Genomic DNA, 9,165 nt, shown 5'->3' on the forward strand with positions numbered 1-9,165 from the left:
TTGTATTTTGTAGTCTGTAACCAAATTAGGTCATGTTTGGGGGGCTTTTTTTTTTAGAAACAATTGAGAAGGACGTTTGATGATATAATAAAGATACCTTCAAAAATCACTAGACTTGAAAAGAAGAAAAGAAAATAGAAAAGGAGTCTTCGCCCCAATCCCAGTCTTGCAATACTTGAATTGGAACCCTAGCAGATGCAAATAACTAGTTGGTTCCCCTTTTATTTTCCTTTATTTTAGCCAAAAATTATTATGTGAGTATTTATATTTTTAAAATAAAGTATGAAGTCGAGCAATTTAAGTATTGAGATTGAGGAGACTCATGGCTTCACACCGTACAATTATTACATAGTGTACATTAGTGGAATTTTTTGTTTAAAAATTTACTTACGAGTGTATATATGTAAAAACAAAGTTATTTGAACATTTGTATTGTACACCAATTGTAAAGACAAGTTATTTGAATATTTATTTTATATAATAAAGAACAAAAACCAGGCCATCAAGAGTTGATCCTAAGACCTATGGATTAACACCCAATAGCTTTTTCACCACACCAATTGAATTCTTTGTTTTAAAACTTACTTGTGTGTGTATATATGTAAAAACAAAGAGATAATAAATAGTGGTGTACAAAAGATGAAGCAAGGCTTATAACTCATAACGCACAAAGGCTCTTAAAATTGTTATTATATAAATAAGTGTTCAAAAACTAATCATTAAATTGTAAACAGAAAAAATGGTACAACCAACCGGTATCATATAATTTCATATAAATACAACTTTAACTAAAAAGCAAACCTAAAAAGTACATGATTTCATAATAAAATATCATCCAAAAGTTAATCCATATTCAAAAAACAATACATAAGCACTTAATTTTTAAACAAAAATTTCTTAAAATAAAGGCGCACGATAGATTTATCACTACCACGCACAGTTTTTAGACAAAACTCTCACTTATATATACTGATCTACCTTTCTCATCTTTTTGGCATGTTACATAATCCCATGCTTTATTTGATTTTGCTCAAAAACTTGATTGAACAGGTGGCTCAATGTGATCATCAGCCATTCTACAAAAAAATGAACTTTTTTTAGAAGATATCACCATGTGTAATCAATTACCAACCATATCTTACTACTCTAATAAAAGGGTACTTTATTTTGTCACTTGTCAAGCTCTCATCACTCCTCACATTTTTTAACCCATATTTAAATAAAATGGTATTTATTTCGGATCATCCCGCCCAAATAATGTTTTTTCGGATCCATAACCGGTGAATGGTACGCACTAGGAGCTCTAACCGGTGAATGGCATGCACTAGTGGCTCTTGTATGGTCTCTAAGTGAGGATCTAGGGGATAGCTATCGCAAGCCTGATAAGTGGGTACCTCTCGGGGAACTACAGCATCCTCCGAGCTCTCACCTAATCCTTCCTCCTCTTCCTCCGGGTCTTCCTCCTCTAATGGTAACACCGGCTCCTCATCGGGTACACAATCACTAAATCTCGACATGCCTCTGCACAAGGGTAGTCATAAGAATAATATTTATCGATAATATTAATTATAATAAGATATAATATTACTTATAATAGTGCTTAACATCAGTAATAGCAAGGTACGTATGTGTATTCGTACACATTATCACAGATAAGCACGTATGCATATTATATATATGTATATATAATTAACATTACATTTTATACACGTATGTTGTCATTTTTACCTATCAATGTGTTCTGCAACTTCTCCTCGAATTCCTTCGTACAAGCAAGTCTGTTATTATGATCCGGACCATAATAACTCACTTATCCTTCGGGTTTATCCCGGTACTCATCACTATCTATTATTAATTATTATTTATTCCCAGAGATAACCTAATTTTAGGCATCCCAAGGGATAACCTAATTCTTTATAACCAATGGCTCTAATACCAACTTCTGTCACACCCCGACTAGCAATTGCGGAAGCGTAAAACGGGAATGTAACAGACACCTCTGGTATTAACCACGTTGCTTATAAAGAAACATTAACAAACTAATTTACATCATATTACATTATTTTAACTCCAGTTACAAACTAGGCGATACATATCATAAACCAATTCTTTAGACCACTTTATTCTTCTCTAACATACTTGCACTTATCTACATAGCATCGTTCACAACCCGATAATTATGCTAAAAATGGTCAACTACGAATAGTTAGTGTGTTTCACAAGTTTAAACAAACCATTGTGTTCATAATAATCATAATACGATGCATGTGATGCCATTATTCTAAGCCACAAATGAAACCTTAAGAGTGCGTGATAACTAGGTATCAGGTTAAGTGAATGAATATGGAAAGTAAATTTTGTTTTGTTAAAGGATGGGTTGGATCCTAATGATCCGTGTGAACTAAAAAGTGGCTTTTGAAAAAGGACGGACAATTTTATAAGTGATGGTCCAAATAGAGGTCACGCGGCACAAATAAACTTTTGTTTATTATATCAGGTATTAGGGAATTATGTCATACTTACCAAAATTGTGTTTTAGGAATGTTATACATCGCTGATGAGCTCTAGCTCAATTGACACCGGATGAGAAGTAGGGGTGAGAAAATTAATCATTATAACGGTTAACATAACCATGGCCAGCATAATCGGTGGGCAGTTTAATGAATTTTTGGAAACCGTCAAATACAGGTCGGTTTTAGTTAAAGAGAATTTTAAATCCAACATAATCGAACCACCTCATCTACAAAAATTTCAACTTTATGAAGTACAACTATAAGACGTGGTTGATAATTTAAAAAAAAATAAAAGGAAGATACAAACTTATAATTCTCTTACTTTTTATCCATATGCTTTATTTTTAATAAAAAAATTAATGCTATTTATCGTTTTTTAGAATGCCATTGGAAAATAAAACAAGAACTCTCTCATTGAAGATGAAGATTGTGTCGGATTATACTATTTTGATGTTTTATTATCAAATTAACTTGAATTTAATTATTGGATTATTTCATGCCGTTTTACTTTAATATTATTAGATTATATATTTTGTTGGATTATGTCATGCTCTCTTTTTAGTAATACTTGGTACCAAAAGTTTAGGCGCGGTAACATTGCTTTAGTCACGGTTAAGCTATGTGTTGTCGTTGAATTCAGAGGATGAATTCATCCAATAATATTATGCCATGTAGTGCTGACTAGATGTTTACTGAACACTCGCTGAAGCCACCTGAGCCTGTTGCAGTTCAAGCAAACGGTAGGTTCAACGAATTTTTTTATTTTTTGTTTAATTTATTTTTCTTCTGTATTTAGAAACTGAGTAATATTACATTAAAATAAAAATATTAAAAACAACAAATAACACTAGTCAAGTACAAGATCATCGGGACGTCTGGCCCATCAAATGCTCGACCAACTTATGACGAAGGTTTCCATGGACCACGCGGTTTTTGAGACATATAAGGTTTTGAAGTTTTTCATCATCGATGATTATCGATTCGTCGTTGTTAGTTTTGACAAATAGCCATACATATGTCCTCAAGAACAATGGTTATGAAGAATTATACAAATATAGACGACATCCATTATTTTCTCCCTTGACAGCATCTATAGTGGCCTCGAAATCAAATTAACTTTTTTCTTTAGAACTCCAAACGCCCTTCTAATATCTTTTCGTGCTGATTCTTGCTTTTTCGTAAAGTACTTCCCTTTGTCTTCAATGGGAGATGAATAAGCCTGAACAAGCGTTGGCCATTCGTTGTAAATGCCATCAGCCAGGTAGTAGCCATGTTTGAATTGTTCCCCATTTGCATAAAACGATTGAGCCGGTTCAACCCTATCAATAATGTCATAGAATATTGGTGACTGTTTGATAACATTTATGTCGTTATATAACCCTGCAACACCACAAAACACATACCAGAACCAAAGATCTTGGGAGGCCAACACCTCAAGCATAATAGTGGGGTCAGGGTGATCACCCTGGTGGAACTGACCTCTCCGGGTTGTATGACACATATCCCGTTCAACATGCCTACAATCTATGCTACCAAGCATTCCAGGGAAACCGTGTTTTTCACGGTGCACCTTGTATATGCATCGGATATCATGCAAAGTTGGTTTCCGCAAATATCTCCGTGAGTAAATCAATATGATCCCTATATAAATATAAAATATATAAACCCTCGAACAATATAAAAACATAACCAAACAAAACATACATGTATATATGTTTACCTTGATAGAAAAAATAAAGTGAGTCTCGTGCAATTTTTTCAAACATTCCTAGGTATTCATCCATTGCGTCTGACGAAATTGCATACGCTAGTTGACGAATAGCAGCCGTACATTTTTGCATAGTCGTGAAACCGGGTCTACCTCTTGCATCTAGTCTTTGTTGGAAAAAAATATTCCGATCTGACAAATCATTTGATAAACGCGTAAATAACTGTCGTAAACAACGCCTAAAATGATGTTTGCCATGTAGAGGATGGATGCTAAAATAGTGAGGGACCAAAATTTCATTAACGCCTGCTCGATCACGAACAAGAGGTGATTGTGTTTTATTTGTATGCGAAAGTGTGGTTTTCACACCTCCTATCCCTGTCCTAATTGATCGAGTAGTAAAGATTTGGGGTTGAAATCAGAATTCTGTATCAACCAAAAGCCATGGCATCCTCTCTCTTACCCTAACCAACGCCGCAAGTGGATTGCCGAACAGACGCACGCCCAACCGAGAGTATGCTCAGGAACAAGAGTTTCTCCGCCAGGCGGCCCTCGTTTCCAAGAAAGACAAGGAAAAAGTAAGCGAGCTGTTACTATTCTAACCGTTTCTTCATTTTTATATCTCACTTTTTCTTTTTTCTAGATGAAAGCTGTTAGCTTCATGTACGTCCGCCCCCCTGGTTATAATGCTGAAAGCGCCAAAGCTGCTGAAACCTCACAAGACGAGCCTGCGTAATTAACTCATTGCTATTCTTTATGATGTGGAACAACTTATACTTATGCTTCTATTTGCAGGTTGCCTCCAAATGAGCCAACGAAGAAGCCAAGGCCGAAAGATGTTTTTGGCCGTAACCTACCAACCGAAGAACAATTTGAAGCCCTTAAAAATGCCCCAAAGTTATAATCATGTTCTTTAAACAGTTTTCGTTTTTTTTCCTTTCGTAAATTTAACTTATAACATTGTTTCAGGCTAGAGACTGGTGTTGCTGGAAGGGCAAAGCCATTTGGAATTGAAATAAGGAATGTAAAATGTGTGAGGTGTGGGACGTTTGGCCACCAAAGTGGTGATAGAGAATGTCCATTGAAGGATGCAATAATGCCAAATGAAGAGAGTCGGTTGAAAAGAGATGACCCCTTAACAGCTATTATAGCTCAGACAGAATCATCTGAGGTAACTGAGTACAAACTTGTTAGAAGTTTAGATTGTTGCATGTGAATTGAGATGAGGTGAATGCTAGTTTGGTGCTATCCTGTTTGCTTGTGAATTGGTTGATTGCGGTTATGGTTTATTTCTAATGGATCAAATCAGAAAATTTATTTGCACGGGGAAATGAGTCAAATGGGTTGAGCATGTTGAAAGTTGTGCACAGTGTAGTTTTATCTTACATGACAGACTAATCGTTCATAAAATTGTTAATTATTGGACATTTGGACAAGTGTTTCGAGTCAACTCAACTTGACATGTGAAAAAGGTCTTCTCTTTTTAAGGTTTTTTAATCAATCAAATTTCAAATACCTATTCAAATTACACCTCACCGTTGGTATCAGGTAGTTTAAAATATCGACTTCAATAATTTTGTTTTATTAGTGTAGTTATATAAAGGTTAGGGATTCTTTAAAATAAAGTTAATCACAGTCGCCCCGTTTTGGTTTAACGAGACAGCTACTTCTTTATGTTCATGTATGCATTCCAGGATAGACTTCAATTTCTTAAAAGTTTTCGCATCTGAACTATATTGTGTGGGCTAGGGTTTGAGGACCCTAACCCACAAGCAACAAAGCTCATGAAGTCATGATGCATGTTAAGACTTTGCCAAAAGGAATGGCGGGTGCTTCACAGGAAGACCAAGATGATGATTAAGATCAAGCGGGCAATAACTACTCTCTGACGAAAGATATGATGATAAGCGTTTATTTCTATTGGCATTGAGGGAGATTTTGTTTTGCAATGGATGTGGTTTGAAGTTGGTTTGCATGGTTTGGAAGATATGATCATGGTTTCAAATCACATCTACTACACAGCATAGATCTCCCTCGAGCCTAAAAGGGGGAAAAAAGCACTTATGATCATATCTTTTTGCAAACGGTCCTCATGACACCATCGATCCACTTAGTCTTTAGGCCTTTAGGGCATAATATTCCCTTCGCGGGTTTTACTTTGCAAGGTTCAAATCACTCACTTTTTGGGATCAAACATTTGTACGACCACATCTTGCTTCTTGTCAAACATTGTTCTCTCATTCTCGGTAGGAAGTTTTGAGTCGTCACATCTAAAACAGGCATTACCAGCCATTCCTGGTGGTTGGCTACATCAGATAGAGTATTAGATTTCTGAATGAAGAACATCTCTCTAGTGCCACAATATCTCAGATGATCTCAACCACTAAGTAGATATAGTCCACCTGATCTTAATCATCATATTGGTCTTCCTGTGAAGGTCTAGCTGATTCGTTCTAGCGAATCCTTAAGTTTGGCACAGATCATGAACTTTGTGGGTTAGAGTTCTTGAACGCTAAACCCCACAAGATAGCTCGGACGCGCTCTCGGCCAACAAGTTGCTTGTCAACCAATTTGGAGTTTATGTTGCACAATCAATTTGAGCTGAAAACTTTTAAGAAAATGATGTTTATAAAAGAATGCTTACACTGTATATATGTTAGGAACATGAAGGGTAGTTGTCTAGTTCAACCAAATTAGTGTGACAGTGATTAAAAAAATTAAGGAATGCCTAACCTATAAATAACTATGCTACTAAAGCAAAATTCTTGAAGTCAATATTTTAAACTACCTGATATCTAAGGGGAGGTGTAATTTGAATAACATTGTATGTATTTGATTGATGAATGAACCTTACAAAGATGACAAGGACATATAAGTAGGAAAATACTAAGGAATGAGAGCAAGAGAAGGCATGATTTGAGGGTTGTGATCATGCAGGTCAACAGTCAATACTGATGGTGTTATAACAAGAGGTCCCCCACTTTATTCAATATGGCTGAAAGTACAAATTAACTTGTGTTCTTATATGTACTTGTAAGTTGTAAAGTTCATACGAAAGGGGGAGGGGGGGTATAGATTTGTCGCCCGGCTTGGGGAGGGGGGTGATTTTTGGGCTACAACACCATTACACCCCTAAAATAAAAATCACCCCCGTCCCCCCCATTTTGTAGCCCTCCACTACACATAGCTTGAGGTGAATTAATGCTGCTTATTATATATATGTAATTTAAATTTGCAGCCTCTTAAGTGGGAGTTAAAACAAAAGCCTGGAATGAGCCAACCTCGGGGCGGATTCAAACCAGATGATCCAAATCAGCAGATTGTTGCAGAGGACATATTTGATGAATATGGAGGCAAGTTTACATAAGAAATATGATTTCACACGCATAATGTCACCAGATAATTATATTATAAAGAAGATTAAAATAAACCTAAAATAACAATAAATCAATGTGATCCTACTGTTGTCTGCAATGTATAGGGTTTCTTGGTGAGGAAGTCATCCCGAATCTGTTAGCCAACTTCTCTACGAAAAAGGAAAAGAAGTCCGGTAGCAAGAGAAAGCACAAAGGACACTCGCCAGATCGCCAAGACAATTTGTCGAATGATGCAGAAAAGCGGTCAAAGAAGAGTAAAAGTCAACATAAGAAGAAAAAGAAACGAAAACAGTCTGAATCAAGTTCATCAGATGCTTCAGAAGTTGACATGCGTAAAAGGGGCAGTGGTAGCAGACATAGGCGGCGTGAGAGTTTAGACTCTGATCACCAACAAAGATATGAACCTCGTCAGCATCACCGCCACCATCGTCACCGTAGACGTTCATATTCTCGAGACTGAGATTGTTGTTAGCTTCAGTACACCACATTGTACACTGATTTAAGAACCGGTTGTTTTAAAACTAAAACTGAGCTGATATTACCAGTTTCTGTTTAAACCGTAAGAAACAAAATGACTGTAATTTCTTTAATGGGGTGATCCGTTTTCAAAATTTCCTCGAGTATGATGTTATGCATATCGGACATGACTACATGAAACATACAGACTTTACATGAGTCATGCATGTAAAGATTTTTGTTCTCAATTTATTTTCCTTTGTTCTTGGTAGTGTTTTTTTTTTAATTACCAGTCATACCCGATACCTTACTATACGAAACACATATATGACATTGTTTTACAATCGACCGGGGTTACAAAAAGCCATTTACTTCAATTGGTTAAATATATCAACCCAAACAAGAGACGCCTATTAAACCGATGCTATTTAGGGCCGCCATTTTTAAATCAAACTTCACCCGAGAAAACCCGTACCCGAACTAACTCAACCTAAGAAATGACTAAACTGAGCCCGAACCCAAATCGAAGTAATTCGGGTTAGTTTTTGGGTTTGTTTTCTGGGTTTCGGATCAACCCGCATAAACTTCTATTTTTAAAACAAAATATATTTTTAGTTATAAAGGCTAATCCTTAACCACTATAGTTATCAGAATCTAGTCCAAATTTACAGTTCTCATTCCACATATTATGAATTGACTGTTTATTGTTTATTTGTGTGTAACGAATTATTAGTTGAACACCCTAATCACGAAAAATTGAAGACGATTTTGATAGGTTTTTTTTAGTAAACGTACCCCCTCCTTCAAGTTTCACAATAATACGATTTATTCTATCATTGCCATTTTTTTGTACATATATTATTAAACGTTTTTTAAATTATTTTAAAACAATCAGAAGCGTGTTTTTCTTTTTTAAACCGTTCCTTTTTTCTTTTAATTTTTTATAGGTGTTTTTAAAAATAACTATAGAGATAGCTTACATTAAAAAAAGTTGTATTAGCTAATAAAAACTGACTAAATAATATTATAATTGATCAGCAAGTTTGGTTTTGCTCTTAGGTGCCTTAATCTCACGTGCACAAATCTAACGAAAAAAATTCAAATTGTTTAA

General features: G+C 35.5%; 1 protein-coding gene and 1 pseudogene across 2 annotated transcripts; one reads left to right on the top strand and one right to left on the bottom strand.

Annotated features, from left to right (window-relative positions):
* Positions 1 to 3,603: 3,603 nt before the first annotated feature.
* On the bottom strand, positions 3,604 to 4,354 carry LOC143635373 (uncharacterized). The gene is made up of 2 exons (XM_077103225.1): positions 4,234 to 4,354; positions 3,604 to 4,154 (listed from the first exon to the last, which is right to left on the bottom strand). Exons 1-2 carry the CDS (start codon positions 4,352 to 4,354, stop codon positions 3,604 to 3,606), a joined length of 672 nt encoding a protein of 223 aa, XP_076959340.1.
* Positions 4,355 to 4,486: 132 nt separating this feature from the next.
* LOC143635374 (putative zinc finger CCHC domain-containing protein At4g19190) lies at positions 4,487 to 8,254 on the top strand (annotated as a pseudogene). Its single transcript, XR_013154046.1, has 6 exons — positions 4,487 to 4,548; positions 4,621 to 4,799; positions 4,865 to 5,118; positions 5,191 to 5,392; positions 7,460 to 7,574; positions 7,703 to 8,254. The product of XR_013154046.1 is annotated as a putative zinc finger CCHC domain-containing protein At4g19190 (transcript).
* Positions 8,255 to 9,165: the final 911 nt, after the last annotated feature.

This window comes from Bidens hawaiensis, unplaced genomic scaffold (assembly GCF_021521415.1).
Source record: "Bidens hawaiensis isolate Kalapana, Puna unplaced genomic scaffold, B.hawaiensis_p1.1 tig00007455_1, whole genome shotgun sequence".
Classification (NCBI taxonomy): Eukaryota; Viridiplantae; Streptophyta; class Magnoliopsida; order Asterales; family Asteraceae; genus Bidens; species Bidens hawaiensis.

Coding starts and splice junctions, on each gene's coding strand:
- LOC143635373 (XM_077103225.1), bottom strand. CDS start 4,354: ATGCAAAAATGTACGGCTGCTATTCGTCAACTAGCGTATGCAATTTCG. Junction 4,155..4,233: donor ACTTTATTTTTTCTATCAAG/GTAAACATATAT, acceptor ATATTTATATAG/GGATCATATTGATTTACTCA.